General features: G+C 40.5%; 2 protein-coding genes and 1 long non-coding RNA gene across 3 annotated transcripts in view; 1 reads left to right on the forward strand and 2 right to left on the reverse strand.

Moving 5' to 3' along the window:
• Window positions 1-23,587, forward strand: part of LOC145438019 (complement receptor type 2-like) — a 57,066-nt gene that overhangs the window by 33,349 nt on the left and 130 nt on the right. The window contains exons 20-23 of the mRNA XM_080315382.1: window positions 19,573-19,743; window positions 21,831-22,238; window positions 23,104-23,286; window positions 23,346-23,453. Coding sequence (XP_080171508.1) covers window positions 19,573-19,743; window positions 21,831-22,238; window positions 23,104-23,286; window positions 23,346-23,453 — 870 coding nt within the window. The remainder of the gene's footprint in view (window positions 1-19,572; window positions 19,744-21,830; window positions 22,239-23,103; window positions 23,287-23,345; window positions 23,454-23,587) is intronic.
• On the reverse strand, window positions 7,036-9,640 carry LOC145438333 (uncharacterized). The gene is made up of 2 exons (XM_080315731.1): window positions 8,063-9,640; window positions 7,036-7,471 (listed from the first exon to the last, which is right to left on the reverse strand). The coding sequence occupies exons 1-2, from the start codon at window positions 8,341-8,343 to the stop codon at window positions 7,354-7,356; spliced, it is 399 nt and encodes a 132-aa protein (XP_080171857.1). The 5' UTR covers window positions 8,344-9,640; the 3' UTR covers window positions 7,036-7,353.
• On the reverse strand, window positions 20,584-21,402 carry LOC145438342 (uncharacterized). Its single transcript, XR_013914919.1, has 2 exons — window positions 21,270-21,402; window positions 20,584-21,209 (listed from the first exon to the last, which is right to left on the reverse strand). It is a non-coding gene; the product is annotated as an uncharacterized LOC145438342 (long non-coding RNA).

Here is a 23,587-nt window from a genome sequence, read left to right on the forward strand (position 1 = left end):
CAGACAATGTGCCGTCTACAACGGTAGGCCTAAAGCTACAAGCTGTAAAATATCAAATGATAAGTTCACCGACACTGCAAAATCTACGATACAAACGAAATGCAGAGGTCAAAAATTTTTGACTTTGTAAACAATTTTGACAAATTTTGACTTATTTTGATATGTCAAAAAAATCGCCCTACTCATAACTAGGGCTGGGCAAATTCGAGTAATTGAATGATTCGATTCTGAATCACGTATTATGCTTCGAGTCGAGTCGAGTATTCGAGTATCACTCATTATGACGTCATCACACAATTTATTTTGACAACGTTCAATTATGTACCTTTTATGCGACCAAGAACAATATGATGCCTATTAACCATCACATTAAAGATACTTTGGTGGTATTTTTCGACCATACCGATTCCATTACACTTTGTGATAATGATGTGGGATGATCATGACTTCGCAAATGTGTTGTTTCTAGCAAACTTTTTACTATGTTTTGTACGCTGCGATACGGCCACAGTGGAAAATAGTATCGTAACTTTAATTCTCGTTGATAAATTGAATTTCAGCGGCGAAGAGCGTATAATTTCAGTACTCGAAAAAATGGTCTTTTACTACTCGACTCGAATCATTAAAATTAATACTGGATTCAGACTCGAGTACTCGAATCATTGTGCCCAGCCCTACTCATAACATATAGCGCGAGATGTATGTCGCAACTAATCAGTTAGAAAAGCCATTGGTGCAATAGTGTCTCATAGCGGCCGAGTAGTCTCTTTATGATCTCCAGTTGGAGTTGGACCATGGCTGTTACGCAATGAGTTATGTTGTAAGGACTTTACTTCATATCTCTCAAAGAGTATGAGAATATTTCTCTGCATTCGAGTAAACAAATATTTTGGTAGAGATATATTTCATGCGAAAAGCGTAATCGTAGCGAAACAGTGCTTATTACCGCCTTGAAAGGTGGTGGATTACAGCTCTTAGCAAAGCGTTTCCCGCTGCAATTAGAATATTTAATCATCACAGTATCATTGATACCGTTTCATGTTAATGCTCCTTAGTTAAATGGCTCTACGAAACTGATATATAGCACGGACACTAGCACTGCGCTAACTTCGATTTTCCGTTTCAGCCAAATGCAGACGACCAAAGGTGATGAATGGCCGTATCAACAAGAAGGACGAGCTCTTCACACAGAACAAGATAATCAGAATAGTTTGTGACGAAGGCTACCTGGTCGTTGGAAAGAAAACCGCCCGGTGTCAATATGACGGTACTTGGAGTCATAAACTGCGATGCACAGGTATTGCATAGTGGGTTACTAGCATGGTGAGATTAAATGCATCGAAAAATATACACGGGTAACACCTGACTGGGACCGTGCTCTGCACGAGCGGATTTAACATTTTCAAGTCCAAATTTAAATAAGCATCCCGATTTCATTTCGTATCATGTCCAAATCCAAATAATAATCAGGTAAATAATCGTATTTTTTTCGAAAGTCGCTTGAAAATCGTAAATTATAATCAGAAATTTCGCTTTCAAGTCCAAATCACAATGCAGCTTCGATAATTTGCAGAATCTGATGCTAATCCTAGCCAAATCCTCACATGCGGTTATCTCAAATCCTGCTCCGTGTTCAAATCCGCATCATGAACGGCATTTGAATCATCTCGAAATTTAAGTACTTATTTTGATCAAAAGCATCAATAAAGTGGGATATTGTTTGAAATTCCCGGTCCAAGTCCAGATCCAGCGTCAATAAAATTCGACTAGCTCGGCCTCAAGTCCTTTTTTGTTCGAGTCCAAATTCCAAATTCACATCCACGCTCATGCTCCTCTCCTATACTTCCTCTCTCAGACGGATGCTATCAGCCGAAAGTTACCGGATTGCAAATATACCCGGCTCCGCTCGAGGGCGGCAACGTCTACGAATTCGGGAAGAGGGTGAACTTCCGATGCAATGCCGGGTTCTCCGTGTCGGTGGCCAGCGCCAAATGCAGAGGGCAGAACAAATGGGATAAGACGATACCCAGATGCAAACTTATAGCTAATACCAACATCGCGGCGCGTAGCGGATGTGCACGACCTACCCTAACCGAAGGACTGATATTGAAGAATGAATTTCTCGCCGTTTATCCGTACAAAACTCAATTCGAATTTCAATGCGAACGGGGATTCAACATGATAGGATCGGCCGTGTCAATCTGCCGCAAGCATTTGCGCGGACCGCTGGGTGGTCTGGATCCGTCTCCTCCACGTTGTGAACGTAAGACATACCTCCGCATGTATTCTATATTAAACTGTATAACTTACAAGGCGGTTAACAACGTACTTCTACAAGTACTTCTACAATTTTGAGTACTCTAAATCGGTTTTGTCTATATGCTTATAAAGAGGAACTGTAAATATATGGGTGGGAAATCTCTATTTGTTCCGTAAATTGTGCTTAGGGTGGGAAATCTCTATTTGTTCCGTAAATTGTGCGGAATTCGAATGCTACCTCCGCTTACATTACCACCTCAATTGTTTCAGGAGTGAAGTGTGGATCCCCCGGACAGCCACAAAATGGACGCTTCAGAGATGGCAACAAAGGCTCGTTCTCATTCGGGGACACTGTATACTACGAATGCAACGACAAACATATCATGTCAGGAGTCGACCACCTTACGTGCCAGGCTGACGGTCAATTCAACGGAGTGCCACCTTTATGCCAACGTGAGTGGACCATACGTAGACGTGTACTTAATTACCTCTAACAATACTATTGTGACATTTAGCGCCGTCTTGTCGCGTGGAATGTAAGCTCGTTGAAGGACGCGAATGCCAATGTGACGCCCTGTGCAGAGTTAGAGGGGACTGTTGCTATGATTTCGAACAGCACTGCAGTACGTAAATCTTTGATATTCACGTTTAATGCAATGGTCAACAGCTGGAATTGCAGTTTCGACATAGCAACTGTTAGTTATTTAGACCAGTGGTTCTCAACATTTTTTTACCTCGCGAACCGGCAAGACTTCAAATCAAACGCTGCGGACCGTCGAACTTTCAAAAACCAAAATTCACTCCAAATTTAATCAACGACAAATGCGTGTAACTTGAATGGAATAATGGAAAACTTCATTTAATGGTGCCTTGTTGATACCACATATTTATATGTGGCTCTGTTGACGCTTCTGCTAGGCAAAGCTCGTGAACTCCTGTTAAAGACCACTAACCTTATTGTGAAGAAATACTAGTTTGCTATTTACTTGAACCTCTATTTTGGTGTCGCTTAATTGCACTGTCGGAATTTAACGAAGTTATTTGCTTGAAAGTATCCGGGGATTTCGCATACAACTTGTCCGTAATATATCTGGCTGACCGGCAGGAAACTTGCCATGGACCGGCTGTTGAGAACCACTGATCTACAACATGAAACGTTGTTTCAAGTGTATGTCCATAGTGTCCTATATGGTGTCGACACAAGCAAATCTCACGGGTCAGTGAAATTGTATCACGTCACAATTTCCATTTGGCTACAGGCAATTTGACGGTCATTTTTGACCGGCTTGCCGAGCATTAAATTTGGTAAAACTGGTATCAATCGAAAGCTGACTCTGCACTGATTACGAAAATATAAATTTTATTCCGCTCGCGGCCCTGGAACCCCCACAATCAGCCTCGAATTTTTCATTGTTATGTAGATTGGCATTGAGACGCAACAATGCTGTCTGGCGAAACGAGAGATTGGCATTGGGACGCAACAATGCTGTTTGGCGAAACGAGAGATTGGCATTGGGGCGCAACAATGCTGTCTGGTGAAACGAGAGAGTTACTCTCTCGTTACTCTCTCGTTTCGCCAGACAGCATTGTTGCGTCTCAATGCCAATCTCCATAACAATGAAAAATTCGAGGCTGATTGTGGGGGTTCCAGGGCCTCGAGCGGAAAAAAAATTATATTTTCGTAATCAGTGCAGAGTCAGCTTTCGATTGATACCCCCGTTTCACCAAATTTAATCCTCGGCAAGCCGGTCAAAAATGACCGTCAAATTGCCTGTAGCCAAATGGAAATTGTGACGTGAATCAATTTCACTGAGCCGTGAGATTTGCTTGTGTCGACACCATATAGGACACTATCTATGGTATGTCCATCGAACACCATTCTTTTTCTATTCCAGGAAGACTCTTTTACTGATGAGAGTCCGCGGTGTAAAGCACTTCAACAGAACACGCTAAACTTTATTCGTTTCCTCTATTTTCTTTATTGCAATAAATCGTTGCTTCATCATAACTCGTATGTGTTCCAATCAATGTCCGCTGCAATGCGCAGAGTAGTGTCTCGAGCAGCGGTGGTCAATATAGTCAGAGCGGTACTGAAAGTAAAAGGAGACATAACGCCGTAACTTTCGACTCACTTACAGAGTAGAAGTGACTACAGAGTAGAAGTGACTATATTTCTAAAACATGTGAAAATACTTCAACAGGATGTGGAAATGTGCCATACAGCTGCGCCAGCTGGGTTTGATGGAAATTACATTACAAGCGGAATTAACAATAAGCTACAACTACACCAGTGACATATTCTGAACCGGAGCTGTACGCGACCTGATAACGGGGGGGGGGGGGGGGGTCTGAATTCAATAAAAATCGGGTGACGCCGCAGTCCTCTTTTTCATTATCGGCTTTCTAGTCGCAGGCATCCCGATTAATAATAATAACAAAATAAGGTTCAGCATTTCCAGAATTGTTAACGCTACCGGTGAAATGCATCCAAAATATCTTATTAACTCCAAGCCTACATCACAACTGCTAGTAGAGATATTAAGATTGAGTCTGTTATTGTTAGTAAATCATTGCCACAAAACGTGAAAAAATTCCATGTTTGTAATGAATTTTGTCGAAAATATTCATTTACTGGAAGGTTCCCCTGTTTTTGTAGCAGTTATGATTGTATCATAAAGTGGGTGATTATTAGATACGTCACATAGTGAATCGCAAGTACTGAGAAGTGAATTTCACGTGATATGCGGAGCCGGAACGTTATTTCAGTGCTGATTTACTGTATCTCGCTCCCCACAAAATTCTCAAAATAGAGGACAAAATCTCAAAAAGAGGACATTTGGGCGTCCTCCGAGGACACTTTAAAAAAAAGTCAAAAAATAGGAAAAATCCTCTTAAGACTTCAGCTGCCAAGGTCTATTATGGGAATTGCTAGGAAACGCCAGCAAACAATCAAATTTAGACTAGTTCGATATTTAGCTGGAATCGGGCGTGATGTTAAGTGTAAACCTTGTGCATCATATGATTTTTTTTTATATCAAGGAATTTTTGAAATATTGCAATTTTTTGGATGCTCATTTTATGAAAAGCCACCTAGTTGTCAAACCAAAATAAGGTTGACCTATTGTATACAGATGTGATTTTAAAAAACTACTTCCGGTAACGAAAATGATAGTTTCTGACAACAAGCCTATTGAGTAGCCTCGAATAAACCCATAATCCGGGGATAGAACCGATTCCGGACTTCACTGTACGCATTTGAAAAATATCCTAGATATAGGATCGCTGGCACTTTATGGGATTAAGTAAAATCCTAAATTTAGGATTGTTGGCAGTCAAAGTGTTAAAAGGGGACGTAGGTAACCCTAGCTTTTATACTTCAACGTGCATGTTATCCAGGCAAAAGAACTGATACTAATTAGAACTCAAAGTATGATACTAAGAATTAAAATGAAAAATAAATTCTGCTTCTAAAGGCGAAAAATGTATTTCATGTCTGTAGTCCAGGAAGGTTCCAAGATGGCATGCTAAAACAGGTCTAAAACTTAAAAAAAGTCAGAGTGCACTATTCCAGATTAGGACACGCCGTAGACTGCTAGATAACGTTATGACAAGTAAATGCTGTTTGCGAAACATCAGTTTCAAACGTTATGATAAGCAATATATACTGTGATGATATATTTCATATGGGCGACAATGCGGTGTGAACGGAACCACGCAACCCGCTACCTAAATTATATTCACAGATAATTCCGTGAAATCATACTGGTTACTCCATATCCACTGTGCGCGAAGCGCGAGGAACATTTTGAGCTTTAATCAACTTTTATGAAAATTAAATGTTGATACTCCGTGAAAACAGCCACAAAACTCCTCAGGCTATCTTCCTGATTGAAGGATTAAACTACTTCTACTTGACAAACTGAAATAGAGAAAAGTAAGTAAGTAGTTCACAGAATATTGCGAAGTAGAAGTAGCGACAATAAGATCTACTTGAGTAAGTACCGGAAGTAGAGCAAAGCTACTTGAGTACTTCGAAAAAGTAGAAGTACTTCGTTACTGACCACCTCTGGATATAATAGACCAAATTAGACAGCACTGCACTATACACTATATACACTATATAAAAACGTGTTTGGCGAGAAGTGGCCGATACCTGGATACCTAGGATACTACCTAGTAGTTACTGCGTACAGGCTAAAGTATCAGTATTGAGCTAGAATTACATTCTTTGACAACAACAAGTTTTGCTACATTTCGATCAATGACACAATCAGCCCTGCATTTAATTTTATTTGAAATTTAGAGAAAAGGAACCGATTTTCTTGAGTAAAACTGATGATAGGCCGAATTAATAGTCGATATAGCCGAGCCACGGAATACGGAATTAAAACCTCGACTTTTGCGTGTACATTCGAACTCTTAAAGTAAAACTCTCCGGGACTTATTCATTGTTTTATTTCGAATATGCAGTATTCCTGTAAAGCGTTCCTTTTATATGTTTGAAATATTGATTTTTCCTCGAGCAGCATTGAACATGAAAATAGTTTCTATTGTGTCGAATACCGTCGACTTTTCGTATTTTTTCGCATATTTCGCTTTTTTATGAGATTATATCCACTCACAACGAACATTCACTAGGGACTTGCTCTCGCAAATAAAGAACGTATCGTGTGTTAATCGCCCAACAAGTTTTAATTTGAGATAACACAACATAAATTAAAGGGACGGACGCCAAGTCACACTATGTGACACGTAGTGCGATTTTAGGGCCCAGTCGATCCCGTCTATTCAAAATCGGTTAGCAAAAATGCAGAAGAGCTCTGAACCCCATCTTCGTAGAATTAGTACATGAGATTAGACTGCATATGACATATGAGCTGCCACCAGCCGATTTGCATATGACGCGCGATCACGTGAATTAGGGTATCTCTTAAATGCGTTTACCAATGAAGAATTCAAACATTCGTGATTATATATGACTTCGGTCCGAATAACGATATAATTAGGAAGTCTTATAGAAGGATTTGCTATGTGATCAATGTAAACTCTTATGACCTGGCTAGGGTAACACGAGGAATAGATGTCACATTGATTTCATCTGGCGCACTTACGGTCACAGAATTTGTCCTCACATTTCCCGTAACATATTCTTTTTATCCTTTGCTGCGTCTCACATTCGCGCAGTCTGCGGCAAAGGCTATTGTAAAACAATCTAAAAATAGTACAAAGGTAATGTCACGTTTAGTGGAAGTTCTAATTTCACTCTATTCTTTAATTATGAGCCCTCATGAACAACTTGATTTTGATACTGATAACAGACGACGTAGCCTACATAATTTAAATAATAAAAAACCAATGTGTATTGTACAAATAAAATGATATGTAATATGAGAAAATTTGGCCTCCTGAAACTTATTCCTGAATTAATAAAGGATTTCAGTAATTGTAATAAACAACTGCCGTGGACTTGTTAAGAGCACACGATCACCAGATTAGAAGTATATTTCTGCTCATACGTTGACTACAGAACTTCTTTGAGTTTTTGCTATTCGAAAAGCACTTCATAAATGAGACTTCATATTTCGCGAGGTACCAGAATATTTCATATCTACACTTGAAGAATTGCAAATCCCATCGACCCGTAGCTACAGTATAGACTGTCTTTATGATTCCACCTTGCGGCCTATATATGCTAATTTCTTATCTTGTTTCAAATGTAAGACTCTATTCCCTCAATAATTAGCAACAAATTGATTGCCGCCTGTAGCAGTTCTATTTCCGGGCTACTCGAACTAATACTTACATTTTTGTCGACCCGACTTTGCCGCACTGCAACTCTTTGGGCAAGTCAAAGCATGACACTCTTGGACAGGTACAAATGTGGACACTTTCATTCATTGTGGTGTTGAACTGTTCCAGTTTTATGATCGACACACATTTACCCAAAAACCTGCAGCTGTTTACGTCTCCTGGGTCGCATATCTTCTGCGCTGACGTAGCGGTGAGGAAGACGAGAAGTATCCAAACTTGCAGGCTGTACTGTCCAGATAGCATCTTTTTTGCGAAGTCCGCAGGACATGCCATTTTTCGATATTCCTGTGAGAAGATTTGCTCAACGGTCGTTATGAATAATAACGGTTACGACCAGCTAAATATATAGATAAATGATTTTTAAAACAACAGGTTTTCATAACGAAATTCCTCTTCAACTAGTGATCTGCTACGTTACGATATCCTACACTTTCATTGAATATAAATATACCAATTTGTCTCGTTTTGACTCGTGGTATGAATAACCATGTCACAGGCCTACAGCAGCCAACTTGCATCACTGAAGCTATATCCGAGCATAAATTCAATCTTTTTCCGGATTACCGATTTTTTCCTAAAGTTTCAAAACCACAGGCGGAGAGGTTGTACTGAAGTTTTTGAAGTGTCTGTCTGCACTAAACTTGCTGGCATAACAAGTGCAAAACACTATTGATTCACTGATTCCGAAGACTCCTCCAAGTCGTTTCGACACCTTCCTATCTTTTCGTTGTATCGCATTTTTGTGGTGCATTGAACTGATAAAAATTGCTAATAAACCTAAACGAGGTGCATGTTCATGCTCTTGTTCGTTCATTATAATCGCGTGGTTGTTATCAACGATGTACACAGGTTTACCATATTTTGGAAGTATGAAAAGAGGACCCTTTTTCAAAATTTTCAAACTTATAATAAGGGAGTAAAATCCTGAAAAATGGAAAATTTTCCCCGACTCTATGGTTGGTTGACTAAAAAAAGGTTAACCTTACGGCTCAGCTCCCGAAAAAGCCGCCGGAGCGCTACTTCAGTACCGATTTACTGTATCTCAGTCGAATTTCACGCTATATTTAACCAAAATTCTCAAAAAAGAAGACAAAATCTCAAAATAAAGGATATGTGGGTGTCATCTGAGGACACTTTCTAATATGTCAAAAAAGAGGACAAATCCTATTAAAAGAGGACGTATGGTAGCCCTACTTTACATAAACTTGCAAGATTCACTGAAGGGGGGTTATTTACATCATTTATCGCAGTGCTTTTCAATCTTTTTGAGCTCCATTCGCCCTATTTTTTTTAAATCATTCGCACCAGCCAGCCGGAATGTATTACGCAAAAAGAAAATGAAGAAACTTATCACTTTTGGATTCGATGAGCTTCTTGGGGTACCGAGCTTCATTATTTTACATTCAGCGTACCGTATTATTGATTTTAATCAAGTACTAAGCTCACTGCAGGAGAAAAATCACAGATATCGCACTCCCGTTGTTCTCACGGTGTTCGTTACTTTTCTCCAGGGGTATCGTCATCGTGCAGTGATTTCCTTCGAAACTTAAAGGGTGAACCCAAGATCAATATTCACCAGAGGTGGTCAGTAACGAAGTACTTCTACTTTTTGAAGTACTTGAAGTAGATTTTGCTTACTCAAACTACTTTTCAAGTAGTTTTGATTTTAGACTACTTCTACTTCTACTTGACAGTTTTCAGTTTTGTAGGCAAAAATAAGCGTAGAATACCTACTTACTTACTTACTTGTGAGCCACCACTCCTACTTCTACTGGAGTAGAAATTCCAGCGTTACTTCTACTTCTACTTGAGTAGCGACGGTGACTACTTTGGCCACCTCTGATATTCACTCGCAACAATATCGCTTTTCCATACGTTACGTCATCGCGATGTGAATGTGTTCGCATTTAGAACGCACAAAATAGTGTTACAATTGAACAGTATAATCATATTGAAATAAACCCGAATGTTTTCGGCTGATACTCGTCAGGGGTAATTGTCAGCAACTAGTAGAGAATTGGAAAGAACATTGTATATCAACAATCGTATCACAAAATATGACGTAGTGTTATTGCACTTCAATCGTAGCATCAATGTTGCGAACAGCACATCGAAAAGATGCTTCACCGTATTAACGTATGTCAGCCGATCGGATGGTACGGTAGGTGTTGAAAACAAGAATGCATTGCTATACAAACCCCACACAGTCCGAGTTGAGTGGCGAGATAGCGCAGTGGTATAATCTGCGCCTGCAACACCAATGGGCGCGGGTTCGAGTCCGACCGAGGTCGGCTTCCGAATTCCGATACCTAAGTGTTCGAGGTTTACCTAGGCTCCTCCTCGCCGTCTTACAATAGCCTAGAGGTGAGCCGTGCTGTAAGTCGGCAGTTACGGAAAAATAAGAAGAACATCGGCATGGTGTAAATGACCATAGTAGTCGACAAACACCATGAATACCCAAAAAAAACACTCCAAGTAATTGATGACGGTTATTTATGGGTAGGCATAGGCTTCAGTCACTTCTTATCTATGCAATACACGAATCAACATATCATTCAAGAGCAGCAACGGGCGTTATTTATGTGGTTGTCAACGCCCAACACTTACACCTTATTGAATTATTATTACTTATTATTATTACTTATTATTATTACTCATGATAAACACACGGTTATATCGGTCAGGGTTGCCAACTGCAGGATGACTCTTAATGCAATCGTACAATATTAGCATACTGACTGAAATAATGCCAAATTATCTTCAATGGCCCAAATATCACTATACATAAAGAGGAATAAGTTTCAACAGTCTAATTAGGCTTAAATTAGGCTGCAGAAGGAATATCGTAAGATATATACGTCTTGGTGGATTTGATATTGCTCTGCAGAGGGTGCTAAAGTTAAATCGGTAGTGTTCTGAATATTACAAGGTTCGTAGTACGAGCCAGCGATAAACTTACCGATAACATGCCAAGGAACGGAGCAGTAAAACATATAGCGCTACGTCCGCACCGATGAGATTCGTTCTGATAACCCAATCTTGGAGTCGCGAATATTGTGAACAACCGCTTTCGAAATTCAAATGAGATAACGCATCTCCAAGTGGATATTCGATATCATGATTTGCACAGAATAACGCTCATCTACACTTTTCGAATTACGCGAACAGTAAAAATCGTTAGAGAGAATCTTAATCATCCAGACAACACGCACCGGTTGCTGTTTCTGCCGTATTCGACGCAGATGTAATATACCGTTTAAAGAATATATTAATTACACCAGTGAAGATGGTTTCGGACTAGGAGTAAGTCGGGGCTGGAAGATACAACGCCGATCATTTTCTATCTGACTGCGATATAATTGATTCAATAGTGTGTCGAATTATAAATTGTTCATTTCACGCTATCGATTGATTCCCAGAAAGACCACATACTTGAGATGGCTAGTTCACGCTTTATTCTAGATAGTATAGTATAGTATAGTATAGTATGTATGTGTATTGTGTATACGTTATACTTGTTGATGCAGTCTATTGGGAGAGAAGAAATGAGGATGTAGTAAACTAATATGTTGTTTAGATAATATATCTCCCAATGAAATAGTTTGAAAGTCTAAATATGCTGGGAAATACACCCTACAAATACTTTTCCATTGGACATCTCGAGATTTTTGGCTCATCACGACATCGTTAAGCAACAGTTACCGTTTCTCTCTTGAAATAAGAAAAGTACCGTACTATATAGCAAATTTAGGATGATCCGGGTTTCCAGTACCTACAGATTGCAGGTGGACTCGCACGGTTGGATGCTGTGCGACCAGATTGTTTCCGCTTTTTAGCACGTCTAAAACGGATATTTACCTACAGTGTGATCTGTCATTAGTTGAAGTTTCACGGTCGCTCAAACCACGCCAGCAGTACGCAGTATACATTCTATACAATACGGTATAATATACAATGCGTCGGCGATTCCCTCAGCCTGTATGAAAAAATACAGGCAGCGGGTCAGATCATGTGGAATCTGTATTACGGGTTACGAGTTCGCCTTCCAATACCTCGTGACAATTTCTGTTGCTATTGAGTAGAAAACGATCTATTTCTCCACACGCTGCAACAAGGAAGCCCTCAAATCATATTATGAAATCTAGCAGCAGGAAACTCACAAGCCTACATTTTACGAATGTTGCTAATTATACACCCGGCTGTAGACTTTGACAACTCATCGCTATTTCCATTAGCACACTGTACAAGCGATCAGATGGTAGATATGCATGTAGGCATGTATATGTACATTTCAGACCAATTTATGTGACTGGACCGAATGTACTTTCACCCGTGCGATTTTTTCTCGCGCCCAGTCGATAATATAACTCGGCAGGTGAAAATGAGAAATGTGCTTTGTCGAATTAACAAACAAACGGTGACACCATCTACAAAAATAATATCGAAGTATCAACACTTTAGCACTTGATCACGGATATGTAACGAGTTTGAATTTACAGCGAAAGAGACTAATTCGCTTTCAATTTTTCATTTCTCAACTTCAAGTTGGCGAGTTCATGGAACTGCTTCTATTTGATAGTGCCGCCGTACATAATTTCTCCATGGGCGTGTAGGCCGCAAGTTTCAAGTGTATACCAACTTCCATTAAAGTTGAAGATTTATAGCAGTATTTTTCTCAAGTGTTTCCCTGTCCTGTATATTTTTGTGGTTGCACACAGACTTCGAACGTAAAAAGTCCATTTTCGCGATATAAGAGATGTAGGAATCAGAATTTCAAGCGCAGCTAGGAAATACCCAAACACCAACAGAACATGAAAAAAACTCGGTGCATACTGGTCAAAAAGTAACGGGCATATGGGATACAACTAGATATTGTCCATATAAAATTTGTGATACAAGGAAACACGGAAAATAAATTCGTTGAGGCAGATCGCCTGGACTTCGTTATGTAGACGTTAACGTAAGACGCCTCTGTAATCAAGATAAATATTATTATTTTTAAGCAGATTAATGCTATTTGAAATTTTGCAATTTAATACTACATATATTGGTATTAATATGGGGACCACGCGGCACCCTCGCGAACAAGGCAATCAAAATTAAATAAAAAGAACCGTCATTTACTGAAATAAGTCTTATTGTAATCGTAATTATAAGATGACGGTATATTCCTAGAGTTGGTTAATGCCGTTTGGATTCTTTAGTTTAGTCAAAGACAGTTGTTCTGAACCTGGGAATCGCGAAGATGTTGGACGTCATCAGCTTCCAAAATAGGCCGTGAGTAAGTTAGGAGAGCTGACTTTTCATTAATCAGCCTATCATTTTTGAGCTGGACCACAGAACATTTTCAAATTGGAAATGAGCTGGCGGCCATGAAAGGTTGGTAACCACCGGATGTGCAAGCGACTGGTGTATTTTATAGTAGTATATCGAAGAACCAATATTATTGACAAGAATTCATTCACAAAATTTAACAAGCAGATGGATATTCTATAGTAAGCCCGCAAGAAGTTGCATCGATTACCCTATTGTGGCCCAAGATTAGTGCTTTTTTGGGCGGACGGGGGCTGAAAAATGTTGTTTCGGACCTGGTTACAACACAAAACCAGATAACCGCACCGACCTAACAGTATAGCATGGCTGGAAAACACACAACAAGCGGGCCGGATAACTTCCACCATGCAGACCACCGCTCACATTAGAGATGGCCCAAATAAAACCTATGTTCCACTCCAGACTAGAGGTCCACCGATTATCGACATGGCCGATTATTGAGGCCGATATATAGAGCTTTCCCGATCATCGATATCGGCCTATGAAGGCCGATATCGCGGCCGATATTTTATATTTCAAAAAAATTCAAAAATTTCAGAAATTCAATGCTCCGTGTTCTCAATCTCAAGAAATCGACGACGCAAAGAGCGACATACGACAGATTTACCCTTGCAAGACGAGTTTAGCTGGGTGAGCTTGTAGAGAAACTATGCTTCCTGCATTACAATCTACCTTTTCTGGACTGATCTGCAATTCTGTATCATATTTTGCTTTTCGGGTTATCCCAAATTTCATCTAATGTGCACAATTGAGCAATAATTCTTTTCAATTTCAGTTTTCTCGTTTGTTGTTCAGCTTTCTGTGGCCTGTACAAGTGTCATCTTGCCTAATATATGATACTTTTGGTGAAATTGTTCTCTGCTCCTTCCATATTAATATCGGCCTATGATATTGGTATCGGCCTCGTGAGTGAGCCGATATATCGGTATCGGCCTGTAAAAATCAATATCGGTCCACCTCTACTCCACACCTGTATAGTCGATTGGCGAGGATTTGCTAGTGTGACGTCATATTGACTGACAATGAGTTCACACCTCATTGTAAATCCGCTAATGGGCGCTACAGAGTGTCCGGAATTTGATCCACAAAATATGGTAACTCTATGATAGAGGAGCAGAAAATACGCTAACACACTTGAAAACGAATAGCGCTTGCAAATGAATGGTAATAGTTCCTGTTTATTTGCCCCTATACAATCCCGATTACTCAAAACCGAAATCGGACTGACTCGAGATCACTAATTTCTGTTAATGGATCAACTCCACTCGGAAATGAGCGGATTCACGGAACGAATGAATGAATGAATGCTTGCATGCTTATGGCTCGAGCCAACTCAACGAATGCTAAAACCAAATCTATACACCCTCAACTTCGTAGACGGGGGTGAGATATGAATTTTGACTGTTACGCCAACAACTAATTGTAGCCCCCACATTTTACTGGCCATGGCCACTCGAGTTAGGGCAGTTAGTTGATAAGGCCACCATCGGACATCATCAATGAGAGCTGTGGGTTTGAGTCAGGGTCTCGAGTTTTTGAACCAGTTCCACTGCGGCCACTGTCCCGAAAACTTCAATACCTTCTTTACCTTTCTATCAAAAGTGCATTAGTACGAAACATGCCCGTCCACGTCGTCCAACTACCATATGGTAGACAAAAAAGATTATCGCTCTACCAAATATGCCGGACCTGATTTGTGGATGTGTGGAACAGTATCTCGCCGGCTATCCGACAGTCACCGAGCATGCCCATATTCAAGTCGAAATACAAATGTTTTATACTGAATCATTACTAGCTCTCCAGTTGACCGGACCACGACCTGACATATCGATCTCGCCTTCCTACACATGTCACCTTTTTGTCGCCTGTCTTTTTATATTATCTTCTTTTACTTTTCATTTAGTGTGCATGTGCATGCCTCCTGTGTTACATCGCCTAGGCCAGGCGGATGTCTGATTTCGGAGACTACTCCAAGCCGTTTCGACATCTCCTTATCTTTCATTGTATTGCAGTCTTGTGGTCTATTGAAATGGTGAAATTTTATCAATATTTCAACTTCTGATCACTATCTCTATGGCGCTGGCAGCATCGAATCGAATTCAGCACTAAACTAAAATGCACCTTGCCAAATTTATTTGCCGTGTCAGAAAAGTTTGATTGAAATATTCTGTTATTTCGTTTTTGAATATTTATTGCCCTCTATACGGTTGTTAATGTTAGCTTGGCCCGCAATCGCACAACCTCGCGAACATAATACACTACATTCCACAGATGAAATTACTGTATCGTGGCTTCGTGCTTTTACAAACATGGCAATACAGTGTTACCATACGAGATGAAAACATCTAACATACTTTCCATTGACGAAAAATAAGCAGGTTCTAACCAAGCCCCGAACTTTCGACTGGACTGTCAATCTCAAATTATAATTATTTACCGCAATCGCTGTGGGAACTATTTCATCTAATCGCCGACTCAAGTCTGTATAGTTCGAAACGCTGGTCGTGTATTGACCGACGAGGACAGTTGAGTTGCAATAGTGAAAGACTGGCATGGGAATTTAGCTGGATAATTATGATTATCTATAGCGATACGATGTAGCGATAATTCTCCGCAGACCACGAAATTGCATCTCTGAATTGTCGCGACTTTCGTTTCACGAACCATCACCAGTCACAGCCTATGGTATCGAATGGGAGCACTTAATTGGCAATTGCTCAAATGTCAATGCTATTATGTACTTCACTGCTGCTAATCGCTGTGATCTCCCGGGCAAATTTTCATGAAGGACATGTCACTCATTTCTGTTTCAATTTTCGGACGAATATGTGAACGTCGCGATTCGGTGCTTTTGAAATTGCAAATCTAGACGTTGAGATGTTGAGAAAGGTTCTGGTTTGCTCCTGAATATATTAATCGCGGTAACACACAGTAGAGCACAAAATAGTTTCTCGCTTACCGTTGATACGAATTACGAAGAAATGCCCTAACTACAACTCTACCAGTGACATATATCTAAACCAGAGCTATACGCGACCTGATTTCAGGGCGGTCCGAATTAAATAAAAACCGGGTGACGCCGCGGTCCTCCTGTTTATTATCGGCTTTCTAATCGCAGGCATTCAAAATATTTGGGGAATAAGTTTCCGCATTTCCTTCAGAATTGTTAACGCTACCGGTGAAACGTATCCAAGATATGTTATTAACTATAAGCCTACATCAGAACCGCGAGTGGCATTATTAAGATTAAAACTGTTCGTGTTAGTAAATCATTGCCTCAAAACGTTAAAAAATTCAATGTTGCGGAACGAATTTATTCGAAAATCTTCATTTACTATGGAAGGCTGCCCTGTTTTTCTACCAGTTCTGGTGAATATTGCATACGTGACATGTGAAACGCAAGTATATACTGACAAGTTGATTTCACATTATATGCGTTTCGTAAATGTGGTAGGTATAGCGAAATAACCAGATTACATCTCAGTCACGAAAGACACTTAATTACAGACCTGTTCATAACTTTATAGGGTATGGTTGGATTTGCTCACGACATTCTGGAGGGGTCTCATATAGCCATAGGTGATGGAAAAGGGGTAAAATTTGTGGGACGGAATCGAAATTCGTCTGGCAATGACGTGGCGTGAGTGAATGAGTGCGGGTGACTACGTGTTGCTGGTCAATTTGAAAAAAAAGAATCTTCTACAAGCAAAGTCTTACGCGACTCAAAGGATTGAAATTGCTCAGATAGACTAGAAAGATAATGAATAGATTCGAGTGAAAATGGGCATAAATGACGCAAAGTATGAAATTCGTGGTTCGATCGAAAGCGACGACCATTTTTTAGTCAGCATCACTAATTTTAAGTAAAAAGTGTGTAAAACGGGAGTCGAACAAAAGTGATGACTTTCTTTTTAGTCAACCCACCAAATTTTCCTGCAAAAATAGCGAAATCGGCTGATTTCAGTTTTGATCAACTAACTTTTCTGATCTGGTAAAAGTGTTCTCCTTTCCCGATTCCAAAATATGTTAACCCTAAATTAAAAACGTGTTTGGTGAGAAGCACTTCTTTGTGGGCCGCGACATTTGTCCATGTGGGCCGTAGTTGGCCGATGCCCGATACCTGTTCTAGGATAATAGCTAGTTATTGCGTAAAGGCCAGTAGTATCAGTATTCTGCTGGAATTTCATTGTTTGACAGCTACAAGTTATGCTACATTTTGATGAATGACACAACGACATCTAGATATAATTTTATCTGAAATTTATAAAAGAAAACAGAGTTTCATGAGTAAAACTGATGATAGGCTTAATTAAAAAGGTCGCGGCCTGCGTAAAACCTTAGAGCGATCCCATTTGGGTTCATGACCCATCGGTGAGGAGCCATGAAACTTGAGCAAAAATCATAAAATCGTCTCATTGCCGTTGTAAGATATAGCTCAATAATTTAAATTGAAGTTAGCCCATATTACAATTCAAATTAGACCATCTATACCGAGACACCGGGGCATTTATTAACCGCAAGGCATGTCTGGTTCTGAAAATCACCTCGCTGGATTTCTTCTAGATAGTGAAAGAGGAACAGCTAGTGTTATTGTAATCGCGAGCGATATTTTTGAGGGAATAATCCATGCTAAACGGCGACCACGATGCTTATTCCAGTAACGCTTTCGCATGTAAAAGTTTCTGCCGCCAGAAATCAAAATGAGGTCCTGTCGGTTTTTTTCCCCATTGCTAGAAGCGCCATCCATGGAAATACCGGATGTGTCCTTTAAATTCGCCACTGCGTGATTTAGACAATCATTCCAAGTTCGGCCTTTGTGTAAGCTCCGACTGTCAAATATGAAAACCACTGGACGGATGTTGTGGTTGATGTCTATTGCCCTCACGTGCGTCTCAAGCACGGAGGTATACCCAATATACGGTGAGAGTTGAGTGTAGCTACGTCAGTATATTTTAGGTAGTTATTCGTATCTTTCATTTCAGGTGGATGCGTGGAGCCGATTATACAAAACGGTTTCTACAATACTCAATCCGTCAAATCAGGCCCACTCTTCCCATCGGGCAGTGTGATTACAGTATCGTGCAACAACGAATATATGATTGATGGCGAAACGGTGCTTACATGCGGGTTAAACGATTGGGACTCTCAAATACCTGTTTGCAAAAGTGAGATTACACGGAATATCAGGGTTGTAATGACTCGAGTCATGACTCGACTCGAGTCAGACTCGAGTCACGATTTTCTGATGACTCGACTTGACTCGTGTCATTTTCTCAAAATACGGAAATGACTCGACTCGACTCGAGTCAATATGTGTATTGACTCGACTTGGACTCGAGTCATTGCGCATGACTCGAACCAAGTCATATGACTCGAGATTCAGACGGTCAAGACCGATATTTCATTGTAATTTCGAAGAACAGTAAAGTAACCACCCAATTAGGATTTCGTCTATTGGTACTGGTATTTGAAAATGCGACCAGAAACTGTTAAAAGTGAGGAAAATTATTATTTTATATATGCGAATCATTCGATATCACCAAACAGAGTTATAAAAGTGGGTTTAACAAGACTTCAACTGGAAATTGAGCAGTCAACACAATGACTTGGACTCGGACTCGAGTCATTATACCATGACTCGGACTCGAACCTCTGCTCGATGACTTGGACTCGGACTTGACTCGGTGGTGAATTGAAAATGACTCGACTTGACTCGAGTCAAAACTATAAAAGTGAGATTGACTTGTGACTCGGAGCTTTATGACTTGGTTACAACCCTGCGGAATATATGCCTGAGTTATCTTGCCTTATAATCACAATGGCACATTTCCAGAAATTTCGGTAGTTATTACTGAGTCTGGATGCGCTCCACCGTCATACACCTTCGTGGCGTACTCTCCAATACTTCCCTATTATCGTCACGTTTATCAATCTGGAGAGAAAATCACTTATTTTTGCAACGGAGACGATCACGCTCTTGGACATAACACCGCCGAGTGCCTGTCAAGTGGGGAATGGTCTAAAAAACCGTCTTGTCCAAGTGAGTCAATCATCTCATACTTGTGCTCATGATTGTGAAACCAATTGGCATAGCCTATATATGTTATTGGAACTGAAACAGGTCCCTTACCCCAGTATGTGCAAAACCATATGTATTTTCTATTCCAGTCAAATGCAGACGTCCGCAAGTACTTAACGGCCGCATTAATAAAATGGATGAGTTTTTCACTCAGAATCAAGTCATCAAAGTAATTTGCGATAAAGGATATCTGGTTGTAGGAAAGAAGACCGCCCGATGTCAATACGATGGTACATGGAGTCGGCAACTGCGTTGTACAGGTATGCACTTGTAGAACAACGTAAAATATTATGTAGGCCTACTCCATGTTTTGTTATGTATAAGTTCGTCTATATCAGTGGTTCCCAACCTTTTTCGGTGTCGGGGCCAAATTTAGAATTTCAGAGTACGGCCGGGGCCGCACGAATACCAGGGCAATGAAACGGACCCAAAATAATCACCAAAATATGAAAATTGGCATTGTTCTGATCAATCGCTCGAAGCCATTAGCCATTGATAAGTTCTTTGTGTTGCTGCGCTTCCATTGTTCAGAACAATCGACCTTTAGTGGCTACTTCGCAGCAGTTTTATTGACCTGGCGAGATTTAAATTCGTATTTTTAGAATCAGTACGACAGTAGTTTTCAAATTATTCGGACGCTTCGGTCGTGAGCTGTAGGACTACCAATTATGCTGCTTTTGGGGCCGTTTAGTGAGTCAGCTTTTATTGCCTAAACGCGCGAAGCGCGAAAATTTTCTGTAATTCATAATTGAATCGGGCAACATGATCGGGAATTGCATATATATTGCTATCAATTTTTATCCTCTCTCTGTCCACGTAATCAGTTTTACAGGTAGAGCCGAGGGAGGTGTGTTTGAAAAGGTAGGACCCCTCAATAATAATTAAGCATCTCTGGGCGTATATCCGTTGGCAGGAACGAAAGAGCACTTCGTGAGCCCCACTCCCCCCAAAAAAAACTTTGGTCTTGGGCTCCCATAGGGTGAAAAGCCTACCCCTATCACCTTGTTCGCATTTACCACGAAATTAGTTGTACCGTTAAGTGAGCCAGCGCGAGGCGCGAAATTTTCGATAATTTATGGTAAAATCGGTCAATATTACTGGGAATTGCATATATATTGCTATCAATTTCTTGTCCTCGCTGCTCACGTAATCATATTTACCGGTAGAGCTAAGTGAGGTGTCTTGAACACTGTAGAACCCGTTGGTATGACCCCGTAACATGATGTTATTTCGTAACCTCCTGTCTGTTATATCAAAAAATATAGAATAGCCCAAACGTATGCTACTAAACTAAGAGGCGCACACTATTTCAAATTGGTATTTCTTCACTGGAATATAATTTTTCCCTGCGGGATGATATGTGTCTAGTGAGGTTCAGATTGCCAAGACAGTATTTTGTATATGTAACGAAGCTTCGGTCAGCATAAGGGCAGTCCTTTTCGGCCAAGGTTTTCTCGCTGTCAATCGTTCTGACACACTTCTTGGAGTCGCATGTTACATGGCGTAAATCTTAATATGTCTTGGTGCGTCGTGGCGCGGTAATGGCAAACGTCGATACGACCATTTCGATAAATATATTTTTTTGGGTGGGATGAGTACCCAAAAGTCAAGATATTTGGCAGCATGAAATCACGTCAAGAGTAAAAAGATGCACAAATTTTCAAAAAATACTCTATAATTTATTCTTATTCACGAAATAATTTTGAGCCCCCTTCGAGCTCGCCCCCTCAATTGGAAGGTGTGTCGTGCCGCAGTTATGGTCCTGTCTACCTATATGTATAGCTACTGCTCGTTCAACTGGAAAGTTATGGCACCTTGCAGTGAAACAGCAGCGACGTAACGTTAGTAGTCTACTCACGACTATCCTGCAATCCTAATTAAAAACTCCGGACTCCAAGCCAAGTACGTGCATTTTATAAATGAAAATTTTATTTTTTGTCAATACTCGATTTCTTAATATTTTGTGAGGGCCGCGAGAAGGCTATCTGCGGTTGGGAATCACTGGTCTATATCCTTTCCTCCAAGCTCCAACTAACTACTAATTTCGTCCGCTGCCATAGAGCAGTATATATTCAAGCTATTGCACTTCGACGTGACACACTAACAGATGCATCGCCAAATCAACACCAAAACGAACGCCAGACAATGTTTTTTTGTTACATCACACTACGATACGCAAGGCAACACACCAATACAATCGACGACTACGGTGTCTAGGATAAAGCCGGCAGTCCAATGCCATTCAAAGCATACAATCCAGTGTTACCATGGATCCTGTCCAACATAATTATATGCAATATATATATCACAAATATTCATGGATTGTTATGTCTCATTTCTTTTGCAGACGGATGTTACCAGCCAAACATCTACAAGTTGCAGGTGTATCCTGTTCCTGTTTCTGGTGGTAACGTGTACGAAATAGGAAAGAGGGTCAATTTCCGGTGCGACGCAGGATACTACGTAACCGAAACGAGTGCCGAATGCAGAGGGAAGAACAGATGGGACAAAACAATACCAACATGCAAACTTATATCTGATACCGACATAGCAGCGCGGATTGGATGTCCGCGACCAGCTCTTGCCGATGGATTGATATTGAAGAATGAAGTCCTCGCGGTTTATCCGTACAAAACCCAATTCGAATTCCAATGCGAAAAGGGATTTAACATGATCGGATCAGCAGTTTCCATCTGCCGCAAGCATTTGAACGGACCGCTTGGTGGACTGGATCCGTTACCTCCACGTTGTGAACGTAAGAATTGCCTATATACAGATAGGTGGTCGAAGAAGTCGCTGGTACTCAAATAGAACCTGAAGAGACGCCGCAAATTTCTACTGAATTACAAGTAGAAGAAATTATTTCCAAGGCATATCAACACTATCTCAAGTAGATGCATAAATTTAAGGGTCTGACTGGCTACTTCAATTCAATTCAATTTATCGCTAGTAATTTAATCATTTCAATACAGCACAAGACTGCGATATAATGAAAGATAGGATGGTGTCGAAACGACTTGAAATAGTCTTCGAAATCAGACACCGACATGGCCTAGGCGATATAAAAAAGGAGGCATATGCACACTGAATGAAAAGTAAAAGAGGATAATATAAAAGGACCGGTGATAAAAAAGGTAGCATGTGTCAGACGGCGATCGATATGTCAGGTCGTGGTCCAGTAAAATAGAGGGCTAAGTAGTATTGATTCTCAAGTTTAACAAAGTAGGTTTGGTCGATATGTCGCATGCTTTTACCAGTTAGTCGGAGGTATCAACTTTTTATATTGAAAGATGCATCTTCGCGACTTATGCCAAATGCCTAATGGAACTACAAACAGGTGCTATCGTCGACCATGTTTGCAGTGAAAGTGATATAGCTATTTCCGTGTTTTCATGACATTTCCACTAATAATTGTGATGCAAACTCGTGAGTCGTAACTAATCTGCTTTCTAATTTTCGACATCCGCAGTGTAATATGTAAGTAGCATAGTAGTAAGTAGCATATTTCAGTAGGCCTACTCGCCAAAAGTAGAAGTAGGCCTACTTATTCACCGATATCTCTTCCTGTAAACAGTACCAGAGCACTAGTTATACGTAACCATGAATTACAACTGCTGCAGGCGTGAAGTGTGGATCACCCGGAAAGCCACAAAATGGACGTTTCAAAGGTGGCGACAAAGGCACCTACTCATTCCGAGATACGGTATATTACGAATGCGACGACAAATATATCATGTCCGGTTCCGACCACATAACGTGCCAGGAGGATGGTCAATTCAACGGACTTCCTCCAACATGCCAACGTGAGCTCCCTTTCGAGACATTTGCGTCAATATCCTAACACGAGTGTTATGACATTCAGCGCCTTCTTGTCGCGTGGAATGCGTATTCGTTGACGGACGCGAATGTCAGTGTGACGCCACGTGTAGAATCAGAGGGGATTGTTGCTATGATTTCGAACAGCACTGCAGTACGTATACCAGTATCAAGAGTTTCAATTATCATGTCGAATGCAACAATCTAGCTGTAATGCGGATAATGGCACCGCCATTGGCACGGTGATGTCTCAAGCATTTTTCAAATCTCACATCCTACTGTTACATT

The sequence above is a fragment of the Botryllus schlosseri genome, chromosome 4, assembly GCF_051294905.1.
Source record: "Botryllus schlosseri isolate E-star chromosome 4, Bs_hap1, whole genome shotgun sequence".
Taxonomy (NCBI): Eukaryota; Metazoa; Chordata; class Ascidiacea; order Stolidobranchia; family Styelidae; genus Botryllus; species Botryllus schlosseri.

What these genes read in the sequence shown, in the direction of transcription:
- LOC145438333 (XM_080315731.1), bottom strand. Translation starts at nt 8,343, where the DNA reads ATGGCATGTCCTGCGGACTTCGCAAAAAAGATGCTATCTGGACAGTAC. An exon ending in AAAGTCGGGTCGACAAAAAT is followed by an intron (nt 7,472 to 8,062) that starts GTAAGTATTAGT and finishes TACTATTTTTAG; the next exon opens with ATTGTTTTACAATAGCCTTT.